Below are 27,280 nucleotides of genomic sequence, written 5' to 3'. Positions count from 1 at the left end.
CAAGGCAGGTATCCGCCCAAAGAAAGATCTACTGCACCTCCAACCAACAGCAAAGAAGATTTGAGATTGTTTCTATGATTATCTGAATATTCCGTAACATGTGTGCCACATTTTTCAGAGACTACTGCCCCATGAGAGAATTGCTCAAAGGTGTGGAGTACCATTGGAATGCATAACAATCCAAGTCGTTTGAAGAAGTCAAAGAGGGCATCATGCATGCGCCCTTTCTGCAACCATTCAATCTCCACCTGAAAACCATGATCGCCACTGATGCCAGCGCGTATGATATAGGAGCGACGCTAACACAAAGAAAGGTGATGAAGAGAACATTGTAGAGTTTGCATCTAATGCACTGTCTCAAGCAGAGAGAAATTACTCCACCATAGAAAATGAGATGTTGGCATATGCGTGGGCAGTAGATTACTTTTGCATATACGTCTGGGGAACAACATTTCTACTTGTTACGGACCACAAACCCCTAGGGCACCTACTGAGCTCGGGAGTGACCCGAACATTGACACCCCGGCTTGCTTGCATCGCAGCAAAGATGCTAAAATACACATACGAAATACAGCACATAGCAGGGTAGAAAAATGCTTAAGCGGATTGTATATCCAGACTTCCAGTGTGCAAAGACACAGAGACCAGCTTTCTACAAGATGAATGTGTGGTTGCATCACTCACTGATTTAAGGAGCCGAGAATTCCTCAAAATGTGCGAAGGACACTGGAAAGAAGAAGCAGCTTAGGATGTCACCACAACAAAAATCATGGAATGGGTCAGGAAGGGTTGGCCTGATGAGAAATATATCCCAGAAGGGTTGCATCCCTATTAGAAAGTAGCTGATGAGATCTTCGAAAGCGAATGGATACTCATGAGAGGTGATTAAGTCATCCCACTAGTAACAATGAGGAGAACCATCATATGCAGTGCTCACGCCGGTCACCCCGGAAACAATATGATGAGAAGGAGAGTGAGGGAATCCTATTGGTGGCTAGGAATGGACTTGGAAATACGGACAATGACAGAGATTTTTTTTTGGGGGGTCCCCCAACCCCTGTTTTTGTGGTAAAAACCACTTTTTTTCACTAAACGAAACCCCCCCCAAAAAAATGTGATCCTTTGGTTTTCGATCCTTTGGTGTCGATCCTTTGACCATTCGACCCTTTGGATTCGATCCTTTGTCCAGACACCGTCATGAATGCGTAAATAGCGACAAGCGACTGAAGATCATACAAGCGCCACTACACCCAACAGAAGTGCCAGAGGTGCAGTGGCGAAAACTGAGCATGGGCTTCATAAGCCCGCTTGGTAAAATGGAACATGAACACAAGTATGGCATAGTGCTAGTGGATTATTTGTCCAAATGGGCTGAAGTCCAGTTCGTATACAACATAACCACAGCTACCGTGAGTCCGTTTCTCAAGAACATTTTGCAAAGAGAACTGGTCACCGACAGCAGAGTTGAACTTGTATCAAGAGAAATGGAAAAGTTCATGAAGGGAAACAATATCCAGCAAATTAAAGCAGCATTATATCATCCACAAGCAAATGGGTTAGTCGAACGCACCAACATGTTCATCAAGGGGGCCCTGCAGTTGGCTACCACAGCTGGCCTTCATCTGCATAGCACAGTCAAGGAAGCAGTGGCTGCCCATCGTCTTACCCCCCCAATGCGGTCACCAATATATCACTGTTCCACCTTCTCAGAGGATGCAGGGCAGCGTCCATGTTGGTTCAGCCATGGTTGGCAAATATGAGAGGACGAAATGGTTTACATGGAATAATTGGTGTGGCGAATAAAGAAAATCAAAGAGCACATGAAAAGATATAGCGACGAAAGAAGAAATCCTCAACAAAGCACAGTTCGAGAAGGTGATTTGATAAAGATTAAAATGCTACATGGTGATCTCGCTCATAAACGTAACTGGAGGGAAACCCTTACGTGGATGGACTAGGGGTTAGAGTAAAGTATACAACATGTTCTGTTACCTCTGTAAAGCGCTCTGTTATGCATCTGCATTGTTGTATACCTCTGTAAAGCGCTCCGTTGTTCCTCAAACTAGGTCAGCGCTCAATAAATATCATAATAATAATACTTTTGTTTCAGACCTACTCGGTGGATCATCAGGAATCCCCTAAGGGGATAATTCTGGCGGGGAGATGGACTCATGATAAGGGCAGGAAGGATAGGATCCACCTTTGCAGCTGCTGGAGGACAAGGAACATGAAAGGTGTACCTTATGACTATAGGGCACAGTGTTATGCTAGGGACAATCTCCTGCTCCCCAGAGGCGCAATAACTTTTCAGATTTTCACAGCCAAGCCCGGCACAATTGAAGGGTCAGTAAACAGATCAGTAAAAAATGACTACAGTAGAAGGTAACTACGTTTGTAAGTTCTGTTACATGTATTGACTGATGGCAAACCAGCAAGCGTCTTCTATGGATGCACTTTCTCCGAGTTTGAACAATTGCCAGGTAAGGTAACCTTGGGGCAGGATCAACCCCCTGCCCAATTGATAGCACAAAGCAAGGGCAAGTATCGAAAGTACGTGGAGCCACCTTAATCACACCTGGTAAATACGTTTATTGAAATGAAGAGTAATTGCGTGGCTGGTACTTTTTGTAGACGTGGCTCCCAGCTCATGGCCAGAGAGCAATAAAACACAACATTGATATGAGGCAAACACATTTGAATGTATACATACTGACAAAAACACTGAATTCTATGTGGTACCTATGAATGGGAAATAGAAACAAGCATTGGCAAAACCAAGAGTTTGGGCTTTTGTCTAGCTATGGGATAGGCATTTGCTTGTCACTGACATAAATGTGCTCCTTTTCTAAATGATCACTCAATTTTTTAGTTGTTGCAATTACATGGGTATATGATTTCAGTACCTGGCAAATTCCTATCTAATATCTCAAGCCAAAACGGTGGCTTTGTCATTGCTTGCTTTTAACTAGACTTCATTGTAAGGTATATATATATATATAATTCAAGTGGCTAAAGGCGCACCTGGTTAAGACTTTTTTTATTATACCAGTAGCCATTTACACCTGCAATTAACTAAAAATAGAGTGCTTAGAAAACATTGGCAGGATTAAGCTTGATTTTATTACTTGATAGAGCAAGCTCAAAGACCTCACAGAGGGGTGTGTTTTGGGTGGGGTGGGACACTGAGTAGCTGGGAATGGCCATATGGATTAGCCTTGCCATGGGCAGTCAATGGGTAGGTAAATAACCAAGCAACACCCACAAGCTTTATGTCCCTCCTCACATGTCATCTGCCTCCTACCTGTACACCAATGCGATAGTTTCGGCTATTAGGTGGTGCTTAATCACCACCTAATAGACCAAACTAAAAATACAATTTAGTTTGTGAACTGAGCGTGATGAGAAAGAAACAAATGAGAAATGTAATTGCCATAGAACACGGAGAGAGTAAGAGTAAAAATAAAAGACCATGACATTCATCAATAGATTGTGGAAAAACACTAACGGGGATCAGGCCATTGAAAAGTACTGAGACTGCGATACAAAATGCTTTGTTGTTTGGATGTCTCGGACAAGTGTTGGGGGACTGGGATCTGTGTACAATACAGCATTTCTTATATCAATGTTGGTACTCTTTGATGACCAGTAGATTTCTTTGAAACCAAATTTTCTTGAATTCCATTGTTAGACTGAAAATCAAGATTATTAATTATTGTTTTAGTTATTAATTTTGTGTTGGTTCGTAAATTGCCTTAATAAAATAATTCTGAACTAGCTTAGCGGGACCATTGGAGACAACCATTTTTTTTACCTGGGTCCTGAATCTCTTGTGGGTCCTGCATTGTCGTAGGCATGTATGCTGTGCTAATTACCACCCTACTGGTCTCACAGTGCTGACATTGTGGCGAATCAACTTCCGGGTCACCAGTGGTCCAGTGATGAATATCGGTTTCTAAACCATCAATCAGCCCTACGCCTCTAGTACACCAGAAGGGATCTGAACAGATTGGAAACACAAGCAAATTATAAACCTCCTTGTCCAATTTTGGTAACCTGGACGGAACTGTAGGCTTATCTATGCAAGATCATTGATCGTTGGTTAGTTGCAACACAGCGAAAATACAATTATTACCCACTGATAAAAGGGACTGTCCAGTCAAGGTTGTATAACAATATCTACTTTCTTCTGATCACAACACACAGTTCTAGCACACTGCAAAATGCAACCCACCCTGTAAAGGAATGCAGACAGTTTCAAAGAAGGATCAGGGATGCACTCTGTATAACGACAGGAGGGTAGTTGGTAGAGTAAGTAATCGCAATTGTTCAAGGATACTTGGTTTCAGCACAAAGGGAGCAATGGGTCGTAAAATGTCACTAGGAGCCTTCGGAGAATGACCAGGAGGCAAGAACCACAATGTATGTTGTGCTTGTAGATATTCTTGGTGCTTGACAGGGTGAAGTCAGTTTCAGGGCACTTTGCAGCTCCTGTGGCATAGGTCAGGACGGGAGACAACTGCGGGTACTGGGCGGTAGGCAGTTTGGTGAGTGAGGCTGGACGGATGGCTGCAGGCTGGTCTACACAGCGACTCAGGGTCAGGAATTGTCTCAGTGCTGGTGGGCGGATCTGAAGCACTGGTCGAGGCGTCTCGGATGCTCTTAGCGACTGCAGCATGACAACAGTCAGTGGTGCAATTGGTTGGAGCTTGACGGGCTCGACTGGCTCAAAAATGTCTTTTAAGACAGACACTGGTTGATGCATGTCGATGCACTCCTCCTACCTTCTTCACTGAGCTTGTGTCGTCCTTTTTAAGGCGGATGGCTCAAAGCTGATGAGAGTGTTGCAGGCAGCTGTCTTGTCCTTAGTTTGGTTCATAGACTCTCTGGCCTTTCCCACATAGGAAGCTTGCTGCAGAGCCTAGCAGGGCACGCTGTGTGCTGGCTGGGTACCAGTTCGGGAGCTGCTGGATTCAGTTTTTCCCCTCTGTTAAGGGGAGGGATTGTTCTTCCCTCTTTGGAAATCCTGCCCTTCCTTCACTGGGGGAAGCTCTAGGGCAGACTTTAGCTTCAGCCAGGGTCCAATGCTGAGTTCTTCTTAATCCTTGCAAAGACTTCAGATGATCTGCCTAAAAGAGGGGCTCGACCCTTTTTTAAAGCCAAATGGGCCACAGTGATTGAAGGCTAAGCCCATCAACCCCATCAACAATCTCCTGTTTGCGTGAGGTCTTAACCAGAGTATTTTGCAACAGAAAAGGAAAAGGGGTGAAAAAATGTAATACTAAGTCCCACCCATCTTCCTGCCTGTTGTGGATCAAAGGGTCTCTCTGGTTATTTGAGCTCTCTGTGTTTCCTGATTAAAGCAGCAGATCTCCCTCGAATCTGTGGGGGAGACCAGATTTATTGGTCACTGCCAAACCACATACTTGTACCTTCTGAATGAGGTGCCCCAGCGGGGATGACGACTGTAGATGCATAGTCCTTGATACTGAGAGGAGGGAGCTGGCCTCAGGTTGACACAGTGCATATCAAAGGTTATTGGTGTTTCCTGTCTCCTTTGTTCACCTCTGCAGCTAGGTCCTATGTCGGCCTGTTTTCATATACCTACATTTCACTGAATGAGAAATCTTTGAAAACATATATAATTTGATTGGGTAAGTGGTTAAAGGGGTAACTCAAAAATATTATTGGCTAAAAAGATGGCCCATAATCAATAAATATATATAAAAAATATTTTTAAACAAAGTCCCTATGTAAAGTTTTTGAGCAAATGATGCTCAGACTCAAAAATTTGAAGCAGTAGGAGGCATCCATTTTGTGGAATGGATGAGCCTCCTGTGCTTCTGTTAAACTCTGCCCTTTCGGCACTAATGAAGCAAAAGCCAGCCAGCTGTAATAAACAAAAGCTACCACTGGGTTGCTTTTGCTTCATTAGTGCCGGAGACAGAGAATGCAGACAGAAAAGCTGCAAGTAGATAAATGCTTATTTTTTAACTAAGCACTGCAAAGATTATAAAAGCTGCAGTTTTCTTTCTAAGTGTTCCGGGCTGGAGGAGCCCGGAAAACTACGAAGGGGGTGGCTGGAGTGTGGATGACACTTGGCACTTCCTCTTCACATGTAAACTCTTTGAGCCTCGTTTGCTCAAAATTTTAAATAGGAACATTCTCTAAAATGATGTTTAATGCATGTTTTTGATTATTGCCCATCTTTTGGGACAATAATAGTTTTAAGCGAACTATTCCTTTAAATGTAAAACCTAGATTGGTGGGGTAAGGGTATAGGATAAGGTAGAGGGAAGTGGTGCAGGGGGACTCCCCACCGCATAATAAAAAAAAATGTGAAGACAAAAACAAAATCAAAGATTTCACCTTTTAGGGGAAGTGGATTCGGTGACATCACATACATCTGGGCTGTTTGAAGTATACTCTACTAGTATGGTAATTGTTAATTTCTGCCACCATTCTGCATTGCTTACACAAAAGGACAGGGTGGATCCAGGGAGCCTTTGATAGTTAATTAGGCTGCCCATGGCAGGAGGAAGGTTTTGTCCACCCCCTTCTGAGATGCCTTGATGTACTCTTGGCTGTCATATCCCAACTAAATATGATAGGGGGGATGGCACCTGGAGTACATGGGTCTATGTGTATGTCGTGCTGTGAGCATAGGAAAATGTGTGCGGCTTAGCCCCACACATATTTTCTGGAGGTTCATCCACCATCATTCAATGTCTTTTTTGTACATTTTTAAAAAGCCCAGGGTAGCCCACACCATGCGGATGGTCGAATTCCTCAGACATTTTCTGGAAAGTGACATATTCTACCCTGGCCCAGATTATCCAGTCTGTGGTCTGTGGAGGGAACTAAAAAGGTGATGGAGAAGGAGGAGGCGGAAAAAATGAGAACGGGTAAAAAAAATCAGATGTTGGGGAGAGAGTGTAGTAGAGGTCTGGGAGAGGGTGATGCTGGTCATAGACTGGATAGCTGCAGACCCATCTAAGCTGGCTCAGAAAATAAGTGTCTGGACATGGGCGGACAATTCTAGGGTGCATAAAGCTACAGGCAACATTGCTGTAGGGCAGTTTCTTAGTACTCAGTAGATAGCACTTGTTGTAGGTATGTGGCTGTGATGGGCTCCGGTTGTGCTCAAGAGTTCCCTTGAGGCATGGAGGCGTGTGTGCAAAGGTGACTTTTTTTATCGTCACAAGCCCTTAACTCTGGGATTGCAAGGTCCAACTGTGAGAGAGGTGAAACTAGTAGACAGCATAGAACACAGAGACGAGGGGTTTGGGGGGGTACAAGTAGGAGGGGGCCGCAGGAGGGATCCGTCAATCTGAGTGCTGTACCTGCTTGGTCATATATAGAGTGGTATGTTTAAGTAACCTTGTTTGGAGGTTATAAGGGAGGGAACTGAACTTGTCACGTATTACCACTGCGAATCGCACTGTGAAGTTTTCTAGGCCTAGCAAATATCCTGTGAACCTATAATTGCTTATATAGGGCAAGGAATAAGTGGAGAAGTCCTTAAATGGACTGACATAGTTTAATTGCAGTGTGAACACCAATATGAAAGGACACATGTTTTACCTACTATTAACACTAAAACGAAACATGTTCCTTGAACACATGTACAAGTGTGTTTAATACCAGTAGAAACATGACACATGACAGTGTACGTTCGGATGTGTACGTTCCCAGTTGTGTCCCATGCCCTGTACGGCAGTTACCACCTTTGATTAAATGTGGCAGCCTCGTGCATCCTGAGCGAGTCCCTAAGGGACATAGGTAGAGCTCTGCAGCCTTACAAGTTACCCGAGAAGCTGCATTTTAATGTCGTGTAGGAGGGTAGCCACACAGCTCTGGTGAGTCACAGGGATGTTATTACACATTTATGTGTGTCTGTGTGGTAGTGTGTGAGAATGCTACTGCATGCAGCTCTTTGTGACTTTAGAACATTGACTTTACAGGGAAGTACGCAGGTGTATTCGCTAAATGGTGTTTGCAAAGCATCACGGTCACCATTTCCCTTCTTCTTGCACCTGACAGCTGCTAAGAGTTGTTTTGCCAGAGGTAGGTTGCAATCCGGGATGATTTCGCGAGAGAAGGGGGGAGCAGCAGTGCTGCATCCCCAACATCCTAGCCTTCCATGTAGGTCTCTGGTTCAGGGCTGGTCATTCTTGGAGGCCTTCCGCTATGGAGGGATGCCATTGAGTGTAGTGAAAGAACACACAAGGGAACAGGGGAGCAAACACACTTCTAATTACCCTCTAGGTCGTGAATGGGCAGCTCCTATAGTTAAGAAATGTGGGTGGGGGTACTCTTCAATCAGGGTAGGGCTTTATCTGTGGTTCCTCTGTGAGCAGTGCCCTGTACTGAGCTGCTTCAATATTCTTGAGGCCTACTAGGCGCTTTATGGCAAAGATTATAGTAGTGTGGGGAGTGGGGGCTAGATTGCTCTTGCACTACGGGCTCTTCTGGAGTTAATCTGCATAATCCAGCATTTATTTACCCATCTGACCTGGTTTCAATTGACCTTGTCTTGTTAAGGGAGGGTCGAAGGATTGCTGTTGGGTCCAACAGAGTTGTAGAGTCTAATAACAAGCTTACATTTGCAGTTTTTTTTGGGTGCTATGACATGTTTCATGAACTGACTCCTGCTTATGGGATTTATTTGGGTTTTTTGCGTCGTGCTATATGTAACCTTCTGGAGTCTTCAGAGTTCTTTTCTGACTAGTAGACAGCAACCTGGCATTAATGTGAAGTGACATAACAAAAAGTAACATGGTGTAACTTGACTTAACATGGCAAACATAACAAGGTAGTACAGCATGTCATGTCAGAAATGAAAGGAGGGGGGGGGAGTACAACTATAAACAAAAAGTAAAACATTAAAATGGTGACATATTCCCTTAGAATCAGAAAAATTGAATTTGACTAAATCGAGATTAGGATGTAACATTAAAAAGGAAAAACCACAAGGGTGAACAGCGGTAGGTATAGATGCAGTGAGGAAGGGAGGGGACCCCACAGGGATTGCTGATTGATATCCAATAAAAGCAAAGGTAAGGTGTATCTTAAAATGGGCATTTTCATGTTAACATTTTTAGCAAAGATGCAGAACAACATCTTGTCACATGTCCCAGAGCCAAGTAGGGTCAACACGCTGCAACCAAACACACATATGTTTAAACAAGGCTATAATGGGGATATTTTAGTCTTTGGTTTGCAAATCCTCATCCGGATTTCCTTGCCAGTGTATATAATCAGTTTACAGAAACTCCCCTTCCTGGGGTTTTCCGCGTGCCTGCACTTCTTTGTGTCTTCTCAGTTGATGAACTCAAGTCACCTGCTTCACATCATGGGTGTCGGGTAGGCCCATTCTAGGGGTGGACAAGACCTCCAGAGCTTGCACCCGGAGATTGGTAGGGTATGTTTGTCTAGATGCCTGACATCTGCTTCCTTGCCACCTCCTTATCTCATCGTTCTGGCCATATTCCCCAAAGCCCAATTCTTGGTATACTCTTTGTCAGACAATAACGATATTGTGCCTAAGAGAAATACTCCTGCACCTTCTGATTGCTCCTCCCCAATCTATCTGCCTGCTCCTCCCCAATCTATCTGCCTGCACCTCCTCATTACTTCTCCACATGCTTGTTCCTCTACTCTGACTAGGTTCACGTGTAACAGGTTTTGGGTTTACCTTCTCCTGATCTCTCGGTCTCCTTCCCTCCTCTGTGATCTTGTCTCTTTCTCTCTGTTTTGTATCTCTCCTGGGCTCTTCTTCGTCTCTGCTTCCATTCCCCCCCCCCCTTTTCTTACATTCGCTGCCCTGATGGCCTCTCTCCACCTACAGAGTTTCTCCTTTAACCTCCCATCTCTCACTCTTGGAGATCGCCATTAACCCCCTCCTCGTGTCTCCTTCCAACTTTCGGCTTGTTCCTCTTTCCACCTTCATTCTCGTTTCTCCTCTTCTTCTCTCCTTCCTCATATTTTCTCGCTTATTCACCTGGATATTCCTTCTGGCATCTCTCTTCTTTCTCTCTCTTCTTTCTCTCTCTCTCTCCCTCTCTCTCTCGCTCTCTCTCTCTCTCTCTCTCTCTCTCTCTCTCGCTCTCTCTCTCGCTCTCTCTCTCTCTTAGATCCCCCCGATTCTCTCTTCTTGTGCCCTTTCATTCTCCTCTTCTTTCTCTCTTCATTGACATTTCTTTAACCCCATCTTTCTTCCTACTCTCACCTGAATGTTGATATTCTCTTCAACTGTCCTCTTTACAACTCCAATCTCATTTCTATTTCCCTCTCTTTAGCTTCTCTTGCCTCCCCCGCCATCCTTTATTCACCTTTTAACAACCCCTTCTCTCCTACCTCCTCCCCAGGCTCCATCCTCCACTCTCCTCTCCAGCTTCCTTTCTCCTTATCTCCCCAAGCCTATTGCCTCCCTTTGCTGTCTCTCTTCCGCCACCTTTCTTAAAATACTCTCTCCTTCCTCCTCTTGCCTCCTCCCCACAGCCATCTCTCTGTGCTCCTTCATCCACCCCTCACCACCCCCTCCACACCTCACTTGCCAACTCATTTCACCCAGCTGTCTGTTAGACTCCCTGCTCCTCCTATAGGGTCCTAGACCCGCCCATTGTTCGGGGCCCTCGCTTGAATCTCATACTTAAGTTCAGGACACCACCTAGGGGCTGCCCATGCACATTCTTTCCCATTCTGAGAGCAGACACGCCGACCTGGTGCCTGATGCCTTTTTACATACCACTGCTCGGTTCAAATGTCAGTTTCAACTGTTCTTCTCCATTTAGGCTGCCACACAGGGGAACTATATCCCACATGGCCACTCATGCATTGGACCTCCCACAGCACCTGAGGATCCCTTTTAGGGTCAGGAGAGAATTACATGCACACTACTTGTGGCGGTCATCTGCTTAAGTCCTGCACAAGGTGGGGTGGTCCTGGGCATCCCATGTGCCCTTTCTCTGGGCCTAGCGTCACATGGCTGGTGGCAGCACCGAGACCATGTGACCACTGCTTTGTTCAACTCCAGGCAAAGGCATCTGAGTTCATTGAAAGGGGATGTTTCTACCATGGAATAGAACAGAACAACATGGGGGACCTATAACAGGCTAGAAACACCTAAGAAGCAGGAACATTTAGTGACCTCACACTTTCATCCCACATCTCTCTGCCCAAGCACAGCACCAGGCAGCCTTGCCCCACTCCTGCACTACCCCACCACACAAAATCCTTCTCCAGACTCGCCTCTTCCAGTTTTGACATCTGCGTCGCTACAAGGTCTGTTACAATAGGAATGGAGAAATGTAGATTCAGATTGTTGGGATATTGCCAGGATTTAAAAGGGCCTTGGAAAAAAAGGGTTCCATGTGTTAATATCCCCGCAAAAATATCGCCATATGAAAATATCAACATATTTTTGCGGTGATATTAAGGCATGGAACCTGCAGGGGACACCCCCGCAACCTCTGCATTATTTTGAATGGAGCGGGGGACATCCCCGCTCCCAAAAACCCCACAAATTATCCCCCCAAAATATCGCCTATGGCCGTTCCAGACGGCCATATATATGGCGATATTTTGGTGGGGATAATATGTTGTGATACCAAAAAAAGGTGTCTCAGTGACATGTAGTTATGCGGTCACTCTCTTCAAACCCCCTGACCCTGCTGACACAACTACAAATGTTATAGCGATCAGTATGCACATGAATAAAGGCTTTAAGGGTAGTCTGAGGAAAGTAGGGCCATACTAACAAAGGGTAGCATTCATTTCTGCATAAGCAGGATTATTACAAGTACCCTCCACTACCCCCAACAGACAAGAATGAGGATTAGTGTGTAAGAGCAGTAGAAGCGGCAGCTTCTCTCACACAGAATAGATCATTATAAGTTTGGTAGTATCTCAGCGGTAAATCCGCTGAGAAACAACCAAACTGTATTACTGTTACTGCCACTTGGTTCAGCGGTATTACCGCAGGATTATAAGTGGCAGTAGGCAATGTTAGTCCATTTTAATTGGAGTCCATAGTACTCCATGGGGGATTTTGCCAGAATTACTGTGGCAGTGAATCCTTCAACTTGCAGCCAAAGTTATAGTTGGGCAGTACGGTAATGAGGTGGTATATGGTAATGCTGCCGCATTTTACCCACACCACCCAACTTATGATGAGGCCCAGTAATTGTAAGCTACACTCAAACCTATGCCTTCCCCTTCTCTCTCCCTCTACTCCCACTGATCTCAAGCAACTCACACACCTCTTTTAATTCCCACCTCTCTTTCTCTCTCTCTCCCCCCTTCTCTCCCCTTCTCTCCCTCTCTCCCTCTCTCTTCCCCAATGCCCCCCAAACCTCTGAACTTGGGTGGTGTCGGGGCCTAAGAAGATGGCATCAAGTTTTAGTGCAGGTTCCTAAAATGGAGAGGTCTAACACCATAAAATGTCGTTTTTCGAAGTGAATTCCTGTTTTAAAAGGTAAAAAACGTGGAGTTTGGAACTGCTTTTTTAGTTGACTTTCCTTTGCTTCGTCGCGCTTTGTGATTGACATTTTGAATCGTAATTTTAATGCATATGCCTGGCCTTTACATGCCGTGTTATTGCACTTTGGTGTAATGTCCACTCCAAAGCACTTTAAAATAAAATAAAAAGTAACAATCAAACAATTGCCTTCTCTTTTTCTCTCTTTGCAGGACGGCAACCTATTGACACCCTGGAGGGAAAACATGCAACTCCTGGACTTCCCTGACACGGTGAGTCCGTCCTGGTATGGGTGTGTGCAGCTGCAGTGTAGGCGGGGCTGGGGCTGAGAGCAGGCCCATGCACCTGGACGGTACTGAGGTGGACATGGGCAGTGCTTTAAGTGGGGTAAGAAATTGAGGGGGGGCCCTCGTTTGGGGGCGTGGCTTTCATTGTGGGCGTGGCCTAAAAGTGCACAAATCATAGTAAGGTGCGCAAACAAATATATAAATGTGAGCATTTATATGTTTGTATGCGTACTAGTATGGTGTGTGTACTTTTCAAGCCATATTTTATAAACATAGCAATGTTACATATTTCTATGTTTATAAAAGGTGGCTTGAAAGTGTACAAACCATAGTAAGTTACGCACACTTGTATGCTTACCTTTCTATGGTTTGTGTACTTTTCAAGCCACCTTTTATAAACATAGATATTTGTAACATGTTTCTATGTTTCTAAAAGATGGCTTGACACGTAAACAATTCAAGGCATCTTTTATAAAGCGTTGATGACGGACAAAACAAACCGCAAGGTGGCTTTGTCCGTAGACAAAGCTTTATAAAAGATGGCTTGAATTGCGCACGTTTCAAGCCGTCTTTTATAAACACAGAAATATTTCTAACTTTATAAAAGATGGCTTGAAACGTACACAGTTCAAGGCATCTTTTATAAAGCTTTGCCAACGGAGAAAGGCACCTCGGGCTCTGTGATCTATCTGCTCAGAGCACATAGATCACTGAGCCCGAGGCATCTTTCACCCTCTGCGAACCCACGGGCTCCGTGATTTAATCTGCATATTAGATCACGGAGCTCGCGGGGTTAGAGACCTGGGGAGGGAAAACAGAGGGACAGTAACTTCCTCTGATGATCCTGATGAGGGGTCATCAGAGGGAGTTACACTAACTGACAGAAGTGCCGCCAGCCTCAGCTTCTCTGTGGGTGGCTGGCACTTCTGTCAGCTTGGCCGACATAATGACGGGCGCATCTCCCGTCGCGGCTGCGGCGGGATAATGCATCCCACCAATGTTGTGTGGGACGGGGCCCCGGCTGGGCCCCGGCTCAGCCCCACTTTCTGGAGACTGCCGGGGCCCGGCCCCGGCAGGCCCCGGCCCACTTAAAGCACTGGACATGGGCCTTGAGGAACCTACCATTATCAAAGGTCGTAGACCATGTGTTGCAGGGGTGAGGATCTTCCTTGTAGCTACCTTGGCAGTCCTACTTGTATGCGTGGATCGTTTGCATACTTCATTTTGTATTGCATGCCCACCAGCACTCCATTTTTGATAAGCTTCACATTTTGTTGTCTGTGGATCAATTGGCCTGGGAATCTACTTAGTGATTTTGTCCTTCACCAACATCAAAAGATCACGCTTCCTCTGATAGATTAAGGGCCTTCTTAGTGGCGGCTGGTGATTCTTTTCAATTGTAACGGGGTCAATCTTTCCCACGAAAATGCGTAAGCGACCGGCATAGCAAGGGAGTCCGAATTAACCAAGTGGAGTTCACAGGGGTAGGGGGTTTCTCCCCCCCCCAAAAAAAGTAAAAGATAATTGGTTACAATGGTGCATTTAAAGTGTACTTTCTGTGAAAAATTGGGTAAACAGTTTACATTTGGTTTTGTATTGAAATACATGAACAAATCCAGTAGATGCAAGTCACCAACAGCACACAGAGCATTTTCATGATGACTTGCCCACAATATATGCCAGTATAACAAAACATGTTCATGCTGGTTGTGCTCATACATGTCCATGCAGGCTGCACCAATACATTGCCAGTAAAAAAATGCCATGCCACAGTTAGAAAATATAGCCAGACTAGCTACACCAATATAGTTCACTCTAGACACTTCTATAAGATGCAATTTTTTACTTGGCATCAAGGGTAAACTAACTAAGGGGAACCTATATAGAGTTGTTAACCCCATCCCCCTCTTTCAGTGTGGTACCAGAGCTTTTTTACCCTTCTTTGTTGTTCACTGTAGACACTGACTGGTGTTGGGCACAGTGAGCACCAAAATTAACAGACTCCAAACTGACCACACACCCCTACTGCAACCCTCACCTCGCTAAAGACAAATTCCCGTATAAAGACTACTCCCACCATTAGCTCAAAGCCACGTATAGACCCTTCTCCTTACTCCAGACTACACTTCCTTCTGACCTCTTAACCACCAACCTCTCTTGTCACTGAGTGGGTAGGCAGTGGGATATGGGTCATGAATTTCTGCACCTGCCTTTCTATCTCCACTACCTCCTCTACCTCCGGGAATAACTTTCCATTGGCCCTTGTGTCTTTTCTGCCAGAGAATCAAATGGGACCTGGTTCTGGTAAGCGACAACGCCTCTACCAATGACCACAGCCAGCGGGAGGACAAGCGGCGCCGCTTCCTGGCGGAGCTGGAAATGAAGCGCTTCAAGATCAAGGTGAGGGGGGGGCTACTTTCCTCTAGCATGGAGGGGCTCGTCAAAAGCTGAATTTGAGAAATGTATGACAAGCTAGTGCGTGGAGTATGCAAAGGCGAGTGAAGAGTCCTTCACGCCAAGCAGCGAATGACAGCCGATGGTTTCTTTCCCAGCCCTAAAGCATTTCAGGCGCACCAGCCAGGCTTGAAACTGGCCCTACTTCCGCTCTGCCCGTCTTTCATAAGTGAGGTGTGACGCTCTCTTACCACAGCCTTCAGGTCTTTTAGATATAACCCTGAGATGGTGCAAGGACCCGAGTCAGTGAGATCCCTGTGACCTGACAGATAGCTGCACTGGGTGCTTTGCAATCTGTGTAACCTAAGAGGCATCTATTCTGTCTGTGGCCAGAGCCTGGCATCTGTGTTTCCTAAGGCAAGCAGGTGAGGTCTAAGCCTGGTGCCTTTGCAGCCTGGGGCAAACAATAATGCTGAGTCCTAAACCTGGCATCTGTGTAACCGGAAGCAAACGGTAACCTGACATCTGTGTTACCATGGGAAACAGTAATGCTGTCTGGGGATTCAGGGCTTCTAGGATGCATGTAGCCTATGCGAAAGTGCTATTGTTTGGGGACTGGCCCTGTACGCATCTATTTAATGAGAGGTGTGTCTCGGGTTTAAGAGATGAGCCCACAGCATAAGTGGAGCCTGGGGGTATCTCTGCATATTGTAACCCGTACCTGTAAGAGGAGAGTAAGCAGAAAGACAGATGTGCTTTCTGGTGCATGGCCATATACTATTAGTCTAACCTGGGGATACACTCTGCTGTCTGAGGCCTGATCCATCAAAACTTGTATCTTGAGTTTATGGCCTATGAAGTTATTAGTACCCGACGGGGGAGGGGGGAAAGGGGTCAGGGGTTGCGAGCCGCTCAGCCAATGAAAATGCTCAGAGCTGTAATCCCCCCCCGCCCCACCCAAAGCTTCTTCACTGCTGGAGGCAGCCATCTCCCCCCACCGGTGACCGAGGTAAGTGTGATCTCCCTCCCCCAATCCTCTCCTCCCTCCTCTCAGCCACAGAATTCCCTCCCTACCGTCAACTCTCACTTACCTTCTTTAAAGTCAATTTCTGGAGCAGACGCGCTGGGAACACTTCTGTCCCCAGCGCGTCTGCTTCTGATCTGCGACAGGCCATCATGGACAGGAAGAATGGACTACCTGTAGTCCCTTCTCCCGATTCCATGGCAGCCAGCCATTTATTTTTGTTTACTTTTTTTCAATGGCTGCCATGGAAAGGGAAAACAGACTACTTTTCCTTCCCCGGCGGCCATTTTTTTAAAAAAATGTTTCTGTTCCTAAACACTGCAGCGTTTTGGAGCCGAAACAAAAATGCTTTTAGTACCCCGGTCCTACAGGCCGGGGTACTAATAGCAATAAGCCCCTTGCAGGGCGGGCATTACCAATTCAGGTAATGCTCCTGGGCCTTCGTTAAGGCCCTCGCTTCACTCAGGCTTTTAACTATGGGCCTCGGGGCATTACCTGAAGTGCTTTTTGCTTAAGTATAACTTGGTGGATAACTCTGCAGTCTACTATCTGAGCCTGGCAATTCTGTGTAACCTTAGGGTCTATCTAACGAAGGTATAACTTAAGGGATAGTGCTGCTTTTTCAAAACTACACCTGTTTTTATAACCTGGGTGATACCAACGCTGTCTGAAGCCTAAGCCTGTGTAATCACGGTAACCATTCGTTAGTGTTATAGTGTAAGAACTGATGTTATAAGTCTGTGTAAGCAAAGGATTGCTCTGGTTTCTGAGACCTCAGCCTGTGAATCAGTGTAACCTGAGGAATGGCTACAGTGAACAATAGTGAGACTTGAGCTTGTGAGAGTCTGTGTCGCCTAATGGTGGGATCGACTCTGTGAGACATCAGCCTGCAAGAGCTGTTTACCGGAAGGAATGCGCTCTGGCAGCCCTTCTGTCTGCTACTCACGTTTTTCTAAGGTTTGAGTATCATGGGAGATACTGCCGGAAGTCTGAAGGTCAAATTCACAAACATAGCGCAAATGAAAGGAGCGCCTTTGTGCTATTTATTTTATAAATTTGCGTGGCACCTTTCTCTCAAATGTGACCTGTGTATTTTAGGAGGGGCTGGACAGTGGCGTGAAGATGAAATGTCCATTCCCTTTGCATACATTGGTGTTGGCAGGGACGTCATCTGGGGGTTGCCAGGGGTCGCAAATGCGGCCCCTCTGGTCACATTTGCAACCCTGCCCTCCTGCTTGCAACCCCTATATTTAATTTAAAAAAACAAAATCCAGTTCTTAATTTGTGCTCAGGGCTGTTGCTGTCCAGTGTTCAGCCGCAGCACTTTTTTGGGAGGCTGGGGGGGGGGGGGGGTTTGCAGAGTAGCCCAATGACAGTGTTGGTAGCAGTTGTTGACTTTCACCTGTTCAAACAAAATCCTCCCTTCTATTGGCTGGCAAGTGTATGACAAAATGCAGGACTGGAGGCCTGGAGTCTTGATTTGCGTGCAAAATGGCCAGGGCGGGCCTATAGCAGGATGCAGCAGTGCATGCTGCTTGCAAGGCCTTCTGAAAGTTATAACGGCCTGGCAGCACAAGCAGGATTTATGTCTTCGTGTTGCTTGTCAGGACAGGTTAGTGACTTCTTGACCTTGCAGGTTACGCATCCCATCACCGATTGTAATATTGGCCTGGACCTCGGCCAAGAAGTTATCCCTGTTGCCAAGGGTTAGCCTCTCAGCGCCAACAAGCTAATATCCCCATCAATGGCTGGGCACTTGAACACCTTTGTATGCCGAGTTAAACTGGGTGGAGTGGCTGATTGCTTTTCCGAGTGCTAATGTGAAGGTCTGAATTCCAAAACCTTGGCCATTAGTCGCGCGAGACCATCTTCTAGCAATAGTTGTGACAACTGCTTTTGACGTGGCCTTTGTAAGGCGTTCAATACTCTAAATTATGCACTCTGATTAACAGTTTACACGTGCATTGAAATGTGTGTTGTTCCCTGTATTACGATAGTTCTCATTTCACACCTAAATAAAGAATAAATATTTATGTGCCTTGTCAAGGGCTGGCATGCTGTGGGGCAGCTGTGGGGCAGCTTTGCGGCCTGCTATGCCGTGTTTTTATGTGCCATTCCGGCTCTTTGTGTTGCTTATGACATTCTAAAATGACTGTCTGTTTTGCCTGATCTCTGGTGACATAACAGCACTTTAACAGGCTTCGAGGAGAGGTGGCTGACCATTTGATGCCTTATCCTCTTCACCCTTGATCCCTCTGCTGTAACTAGGTTTTTGCTTTCTCTCAGGTTGATCCAGGATCAAAGGTCCTTGACCTCGTTGGTTTCAGGTCCTAAAGAACCATCATGGTCGCTGTGAATAATCTACCTTCAAATATCAATCTGCGCAACAGTTTCTCCCCTTGGCAAATGACCATAGTTCACCTGAACAAATGTCATTTCGCCTTTGCAGTGCCTTTTCTCGGAAACGTGACCTACAGTGGTAAAAGCCCGCCCATCTCTAACCCCTCCCCCCCCCCCTCTGTCTGGTTCAGACCCTTTTTTCATGGCTTCGTTATGACTTGGGAGGCATTTTATGAGGCATCCTGTTTATTTGTACTGTTTTGTTGCAGCTGTTTATGTGCAGTTTTATAAGTTCAGATGCATGGCCAGAGCAAAAGAATGCATTCTCGCTTTGCAATGTTACTTCATTCCAAAGGGAATCCGGAGCCACAAGCAATGAACTGGTGTGCAAGTTACATCAGCCAGAAAGCGCCTACGCTGAGGGTAGGTGAGAAGGCCCCCATAGGAAGTACTCGGCCCGAGGGACATTTCACTAAAATGCCAGGGGTAGCGGAAGTGACATCACACGGCCCTTGATACTCTGATGACATCACAGGAAGTGATGTAATTTGACATTGCCCCCAAGTGCTCTCATTTCAGCCCGCTATAAGAACCTAGGCACAGAGGGAGGCATGATTTGTCCACAATTACACATTTGGGGAATACCGTTTTCCAGATTCGACATGGGTCCTATAAGTAAAACATACATATTGCAGTATTTCTAACAGCGTAACTGAAATCTGTAACACCGGCTACAGCTAGTGTATGAAACATCTATAGATCAATGGACACAGAAGTACATGTTATCTGTGGCGTTGCTGTGTTGAACAAGCCAGAAAAGCACTGTCCTGGGGAAGCGTGCGCTGCTGTTTAACCAGGAGAAAAATGCTGCACGAGCAAGGCCTGAAAATTAAATCATTGACCAGGATTTAGTATCAACAAAATTCCATGGTTATAAATCTATCTATGAGTCAGCTACCACTACAATAGAAGAAACCTATTAGACTGCTCTGCGGGCTCCGAGGGGAGTGCACCTGATAATGTTATCTTTACTGGAGTATAATATCTGGGAAAGGTTCTTTCAATGTTCTTTCAATGTACCCAAGCCCCCCATAGTTTTTATTATATAAGCGTAATGGTGCGTGCCAGAGGACTTAAAAAAAGCACACCATTTAATGTAATATCATTGCTGCAAGCATAAATTCATAGCACAACAGTGTTATTTAAAATTGAAAACACCCTTGAATTGCTTCTCACCTGGGGACTCACTGGGAGACTTCAAGGCGCGCAGTGCAAACTACCCCTTCGTCAGACCCAGTGGTGCTCAATGGCATAGTACAACATTTGGCAGCTCCCCTGCGAGCCATGCTGTGCCCCCCCAAGATCCTTAACAAAGCACAGAGCACACCACAAACCCGGTCCGGACAACCAAGTATGTGCAATGTCCATGATGATTATGCCACTGCAGGGGCATGCACTACTGCAAGTGAAAGAAGTAAACATGTTTATTAATAAAAGCTTACATCTTTAACGTAACATAAAGGGAAGGGAGTGGTGCCTGGTCCACAAATATACCAGCCACTAGTGGTGGCTGGTGAGTTGTTTTTTGGAGGGTGTAAATATTTGCCACAAGTATGTGATTGCGACTGAGCATAGCGAAGGAGCCTGAACTAACGAAAATGGGTTAGGGGATGCAGGGGGGAATTCTTCTTCCTCCCCAGAGTAAATGTTTTGAATAATGGGTTAAAATGATACATTACACAGCACACTTTCTGGGAACATTTGGGTAAAAGGCCAACAATGTGGGTAAAAGGCCAACAATCAGTTTTGTAGGGTGTAGAGTAAATCATGAAAAAAGTACAATAGATGCAAGTCACCAAAAGTGCACAGGGCATTTCCTAATGCATTATCATCTAAAACATTTACCTTGCTTGATTCATCATAGATGCTCAGTTAATAAAACGTCATGATACAGTGAAGAATATACAGGCCACTACACCAAAACATCAGTCTAGCGAGGCAGCACTACTTATCTTGCTTGCTTTTTTAAAGATACTGAGTAATAAGTGTCATGCCACAGTAAGCAATGGCTAGATTGACTGCATCAAAATGGCACTCTAGCCAGGTAATGGCACACATGAACTTGTCTTTGCCCAAAAATACCAGTAAAACATATAAAGTCAATAAAAGATGTGGCAAAAATGCTCCAGTGATCCCCACTCTCCCAGGACCTTACACACACATGCATCCCATTTCACCCACTGGCCACTTACCCATGTATCTCCTCTCACACTCGCTCACACTGGATTCACCAAACAGGCACACACCAAACCCCATCCAGAACATTCAAGCACACACTACCACATGTATGCTCATTCACCCACCAGTCACTCACTCACACCTTCTCTTACATGCCTTCATTGCATTCTCTACACAGACACCCACCCGCCCACTCACCCAGAACTTTCAAAAACGCACCATCACATTCATACTCGTTCACCCACCAGTCACCCACACCTTCTATTACATGCCTTCATTACATTATCAACACTGGCACACACCCAGCCACCCAGAACATTCAAACACACACATCACTTCTCATTCACCCACCAGTCACTCACACCTTCTAGGACAACCACTCATTGCATTATCTACACTGGCACACACCAAGCCACCCAGAACATTCAAACGCACATCACATCGCTTCTCATTCACCCATCAGTCGCACCTTCTCTTACATCCACTCATTACGCTATGTGCACCCAAAGAGGGTTGAGAGTAAAGAGCAAAAGGATTTGCCAAGTTGTACCAGGAATACATATATGTTTTAATAGATCTGCTACTAATCAGTGCATTTAATCATTTAGTTTACGTTTTAGCAAGGAGAGGGACACATTGCATTGCCATAAGCGACTTTGTGGCGTGAACTATATTAGTGAGGCATACATTACTCAGTGGACAGTGAAATGTATGGGCGCTTATGAGGATGACACAAGAGGTGTTCAGCAGGTGAGCATCATTTATTGCAATACACTGGGGTATGTCAGAAGGAATCCAGGTGAGAGCAGAGGAGCCGAACATCCTGCACCCGGCATAGATGGCAGCATCTGTCTCAAATGTAGGACATGTAGGACATGGGATCTTCACATAGAACACTTAACACACCGACTTTACACAGCTGCCACTCATCTCGTGGCCATCACACAACCTTGCTTCCACTAATTCTAGTACTTCCTTCCAAGGTACTATGAACTGCCATCACTGGAAAATGGCTTGTTGTCACAAGATTTCTTGACTTTCCTCTTTCATGATCAGATTCCTGCTTCATCCATTGACTACCATTGCACGTGCAATTGTATTGGTTCTATGTGATTCTGCCGAGTTATTTTGATCGCTGTAGATATCATCGAATATTTCTTAAAATTTGATTTTGCTGCAAAAATATGCACGGGGAACCCCCCTGCACCCTGTCGTAGTCCTCCTACATTAATTACTAGCCTAAACCCACCCTCCACATATATATGCAGCAAAATCCATTGAAAAAAACTAAATGAAATCTGCTGCGACGATATCTGCTGCGGAAAAACCTACCGTTCCTTATTTGTTAAAACTACATTATCTTTACCTCAACCAAATTGTATCTTTCCTATTTGTTCGCGCTGTGTGTCCCTCTCTAGTCAGGATTCTCTCCACCCCTCACATTAGCCCTTTTTCCTTTCTTCTTCTTCCATCTTTCACTACAGTCTGATTCCCCCAGGCGGGTTCACAATGCACCAGTTTCTGGGGCAAGGTGTGGGCCCCGGAAGACCATTATGGTTGTGATTGGTGCAGTATAAAAACTTTATAACATCAACCCCTGTGCATCACTTTTGGGAATAGAGGCTTATAGTTCTAGATCTTGGGACATGGAATCAATTCCAAGTTCCAGGAGTCTGATGGGTTCCCAAATGTTGGTTCCCAAGAAGCTTAAATTGATTTTAATCACCATTTAACTTTATTTTGCATAAAGAGTCTCAGCCCAGTGCCACGCTGCGATATGACTTATGGAAATGCTTTATACATGTCCATGCACACTAACTATTCGTACTATATATGTGGAAACACTGTTGCCTGAAAGGTTTGAACCTCTAATCCCTTTATAAATGAGTAAATGATGCACCATTGGGCTAGACCACACAGAATCACCCCAGATTTGCCTAAAAGTGAAAAAGGTTGCTTAATGTGACAGACCAAAGCTTATCAATGTTTGCTACCTTGGCTCCTTAGCCTTACAGACTAAACCAGATAAATTATACATAGGTGCTCACCTGAAACCCCACTCCTCCCTAAATTGATTCCTCTTGTAAGCTCTCCCTTTTCCCAACTTTCCCATTCTCACTCACCGTACCGCTGCAACGTCCTAATTATGCCAGTTCCTCCGCCTCACTATATCTCTCAGCTAGCCCGTTCATCCGAACAGAACTAACCACTCTCCTTAACAATAAAATAACTCCAAACCTTAACCCAACAACTAAGTGAAATGGCAGAGCACCCAGACAAACCTTCCCCAGAAGAGTTATTTCTGCTCCCGCTTCCCCTACTTACGTAAACCTTTGACCACCTCTTTTAAAGCCACCCTCACATCTAATATGTAAAACTCATCACCCATCATCGACAGGTGCCTACCATCCTCACTAAATAATTTGATTGCTTCATATGTCATATTTGGATGCCACAGCACCCTAACATCCCAAACACTGCAAAATGTCTTCAACTCCCTGATAATCTTCCTCCTCATCCTGTCTACAGCTGCTTCTCTTACGGCTCCCTTCCAAACCCTCCTTTGTCAAAGCTTGATCCAATGCAAAACAGCCTTAGGCCAGTCCTCCCTTATTTTCATGATATCTCTCTTCATCTTCTTCACCAAAACTATCTATCTCTGGCTCCTTAGCCAGATCAGTTCCCCTGCATGTAATATACTCCCGTCCGGTATCAAATTTCCTTCCTTCAGTTTCGCCAACATTAGCATTAGCTGGTCCCATCATAGACCCCGACAACCATGACCACCTTCTCCCAATAGTTACAGCCCAACTGCTCCCCAAAAACTCTCCTCTACACCTATTGACCCACCCATTTAATCAGCGAGGGTCTGCAAATCCATGCCTCTGGAACTCTGCCCCTTACTTGCATCACATTTGCAAAAGGAGGAGTCAATACCCAACCTCCTAATTATAGCCCACACCGCTAGGGCACATGTGTGCCCCCACGTTTAAATCTTCCTAATGTAGCTCTAGTACCTATCCGACCTTCATCTCCTCAAAATATTCACCTCATATTCCTTCATCCCTAACCTCTTTCTTTCTGATGCCTCCCCTATTCCAAAGGAATGTGTCCAAAACCCCTCAGCATCTTCACCCAGCAACCTCAACATAACACACTCAAAGCCTGAAAGGCTGACACCTCCTCCCCTTTCTTGTGCTTCAATCCCACACCTGAGCCACACGCATGCCCCCTTTTCCACATCGTGCCTACTTTCACCTGACTCAGACCCCACTCCCAACCCCTTTTCCTAACAAGACCCATGTGTCCACAGCCCGCTTACAGATAGAGGAGGCATTGCCATGAAGGCTGCCTGTACAATGGCACAAAGATGAGAACACGTGGTGAGCCAGCTTATGAGGTGTAAAAGTGTTATATATACAAGGGACAAAACAATCAGAATAAAATATAAATAAGAAAACAAATGACTTGCAAAGGTAAAGTTAACCAGAGGGGACAAGCGCTTGCTTTAAACTGGAGGGATTGGTGGTGTCTTGCAGAGAGCCACAGTTGGGCTGGCTTTGATTTTGATGAGCAGTAGCATCCAGTGGAGCAGGGCGCATAAAGAGAAATAGTGGAAGCAAGAGGAGGGCTGGGGGGCATTGGACAGCAAGGTTGAGTGCAGAGGAGGGAACAAGCTTGTGAGTAAATAGATGTAATCAGACAGGTACTGAGGAGCAATTGCTAGATTTATAAATTAGGAGAAGCAACATAAAAGGAGTGGTTGTCCATTGAGAACCAGCTAGCATGATATTGGACGGTAGAAGTGTGGTGGTTCTGGGAAGGCTGTAGAGAGTGGGGGTAGCAAAGTTGAGGACTTTGTCCAGAGGGAGGAAGGAGCAGAGAGGAAAGCCAAGGAGTAGGTTTGAGAAGTAGTAAAGTTTGCTGAGCAGAAGGGTGGAGATTAGAGATTTCGTGAAGAGGTTAGTAAGAAAAGAATGACTTTTCTGCATGTTGAGGAGGTTATTACAAGCAGCAGAAACAGTGGTAGTAGTGAATTGTTAGAGTCAGAGGTCGCTATCAAATAAGACCCCATGGTTGTGAGGCTTGACGAGAGAGCAAGAATGTCAGGTGGGAAGGAGATAGGCGAGCAGAAGAGTAGGTAAGGCATTGGAAGCTGGAAGTTGAGACTTAACTGTGAACCTTTCCTCCGCTCAATGTAGACCCTCTATACCTTTTCCTTCAACTAACTCAGACACTCTGAAAGGCCCCGAAACATCCACGTGAAACAAGTCTAAATCAAGGACAGCTCCCAACAGGATCAGTGAACTTCCCCAGCAACCTTATCAGCAATTCCACCAACATTGCCTTCCTCAGTGTTGTAACCTGGCCCCTCACCCTAGCCCAACCTTCCAACATTCTCCTTCCTCACCATTCCCCCCTTCTTGGCTCAAAATCCCCAAACCACTTGCCATATAAAGAAATCCATGCCAACATGCCCGTAGTCATTGCCCAAGACATACCTTTATCCATCAACCATATGATGTACAATATTACGTTTTCCTCCTTTCCTCTGCATCCACATAAAGTTTCAAAATATTGCCACCACCTCCTCCCGCTTACAAATCCTACCATGCTCTCCGATTTCCATCACAGAACCCTTCAGAGAAAGTCTTCTCCACCAGATCCAGGGACTGAAGTATCCCACTTGCCACTGTCCTTCTGGGATCCACGCTCCTTTCCCATTAGCTTCTGGGTCCAACATAGGAAAGCCCCGGCCACTAAAAATGAGACAAGTGTGAGGAACACATGGTATCAAAAGGAGAGTCTCAAACAAGAGATGCAAGTTCAACAGATTTATTTATAACTTTGCAAGGGGTTGGAGACTTCCTAACTGACCCTGAATCTAAAGTGGGAGTAAACTCGACCATAAAGTAAAAATAAAACAGTCCTAGTCAGTACAGTCAAAACAAAAGGTTATAAACCTAATGCCTGCCCTAATTCTAATACAAAAAGGTGCAAGGGAAATGTACACAAAATGAAAAGGATAGTGTTCTCAACAAAAGGATGAGGATTGCAAGGGGTTTGAAGCAATGATGAATCGCTTCCCCACGATTTCACCTTGGGACAATGGGATTCGAGGGCACAGGGACGTAGGCAGTGCAGTTTTTCTCAGTGAGGCACACTCTGGCTTACTGGGTCGAGTCAACAGAATGTTCAGGCTTCTTTCATAATCAAATGTTAGGTTGGACTTTCCAAAAACAAAGGTTGCAAATGTTTTCCACAAATAGACTTCTTCGTCTTGAAACAAAAACCTTAATAGTCACAATCTTTTATAAAGGTCTCAGGGATACACTTCCCCAAGCTTCCTTGGTTGAAGACTTTTGAGACGGCATAGGTTTGGCTTCTGACTATGCCTCACCACTTCGACACCCGTTACCTTCACTTTCCCCCAATGCTTTCTGGTATTAGTAGTTGCAAGGTTATGGGCTTCTCTCTGTCAGGCTTGTGCCACTCATAATGTTACGGGTTTTGCTCAGCCGGGCTCAGGCCTTCAATACCTTTTTCACAGTTCACACAAGCCTCCCTCAGTAGGGCTCAGGCTTGAAATGCATTCCCCCAGCTCACACAAGCTCCCCTCAATCGGTTGCAAGCTTCAATCCACGTTAATTTCTATTTCCAACAATCCCTTTAACCTTTGGAACTTTGAATAGTCTGGCATGTTACTACAGAGCCGTTTGACTGTGCTGTATCCAACAGCAGGACCACTCTGTGTACATTGTATCACACTGTCCCTTTAAAGCATTGATCTTTCTTTACTCGTGGTTGCCGTATTAGGAGCAACTTTGTCTTGATACAGTTACTTTCAAGCAAAAACAACCGGGCATTTGTTCTTCTCTTTTGTTAACTCACTGGCTGTGTTTAGATAGAATATTGTTTGGATGTCCGAGTTCAAGGTTCCTTTGCTCGTAGCTTTATCAAACCTCTCCAATGCAATCGTTCACCAGGAGGAAAGCAGGCCTCTCATCAAGGTTCCCCAGAAGGACGACTTCCAGCAAGGGTTATCAGCTGCTTGTTGCAAGTCTGGTTCTTTTGCCTGGCTTTCTTGAGACTTCTCCCCAGCTCGTAAAAGTCCTCTGGCTTTCTGCCCTTCAATCTTGCATTTGCAGCAGCTCCTGAAGTCCGGTCCCATCTCGCTAAAAGCCTCGCTCAGAGTGTACCTGTGTCCTCTGCCTTTTATCCCAAGCGGGTAAGTTAACAAGGTTCAGGTGGGGATGATTGGAAAGGAAGGCTTAACCTTGCCTGCCCTCATTACCGGTACAGAGAAATTGAAACGAGTCAGAGGTAATCTTCTTGGTGCTGTTCCTGATCTTCCTCGGCTCAGTAGTACTGATAGTGTAGGAAGCGTGAGGAACTCATGGGAGTTGTAGTGTCCTACAAAGTAGCTAGGGATAGGAGTAGGGAAGGTCTTTGGAAAAGGGGGATACCATGTCTTGCTATTGGGTGTTCCTCCCCAATGACCCCTTAGCCAGATGATCC

The 27,280-nt window shown here is 45.4% G+C and overlaps 1 protein-coding gene across 5 annotated transcripts in view; it reads left to right on the top strand.

Annotated features, from left to right (window-relative positions):
* Positions 1–27,280, top strand: part of ANO9 (anoctamin 9) — a 640,562-nt gene that overhangs the window by 249,776 nt on the left and 363,506 nt on the right. For all 5 annotated transcript variants that reach the window (XM_069623932.1, XM_069623931.1, XM_069623929.1 and 2 more), the window contains exons 2-3: positions 12,691–12,750; positions 15,046–15,165. In XM_069623932.1, coding sequence (XP_069480033.1) covers positions 12,691–12,750; positions 15,046–15,165 — 180 coding nt within the window. The remainder of the gene's footprint in view (positions 1–12,690; positions 12,751–15,045; positions 15,166–27,280) is intronic.

This window comes from Ambystoma mexicanum, chromosome 11, assembly GCF_040938575.1.
Source record: "Ambystoma mexicanum isolate Mex_15411 chromosome 11, UKY_AmexF1_1, whole genome shotgun sequence".
Taxonomy (NCBI): domain Eukaryota; kingdom Metazoa; phylum Chordata; class Amphibia; order Caudata; family Ambystomatidae; genus Ambystoma; species Ambystoma mexicanum.
Note: the sequence above shows the minus strand (reverse complement) of the source record. Positions and strands in the feature narration are given on the sequence as shown.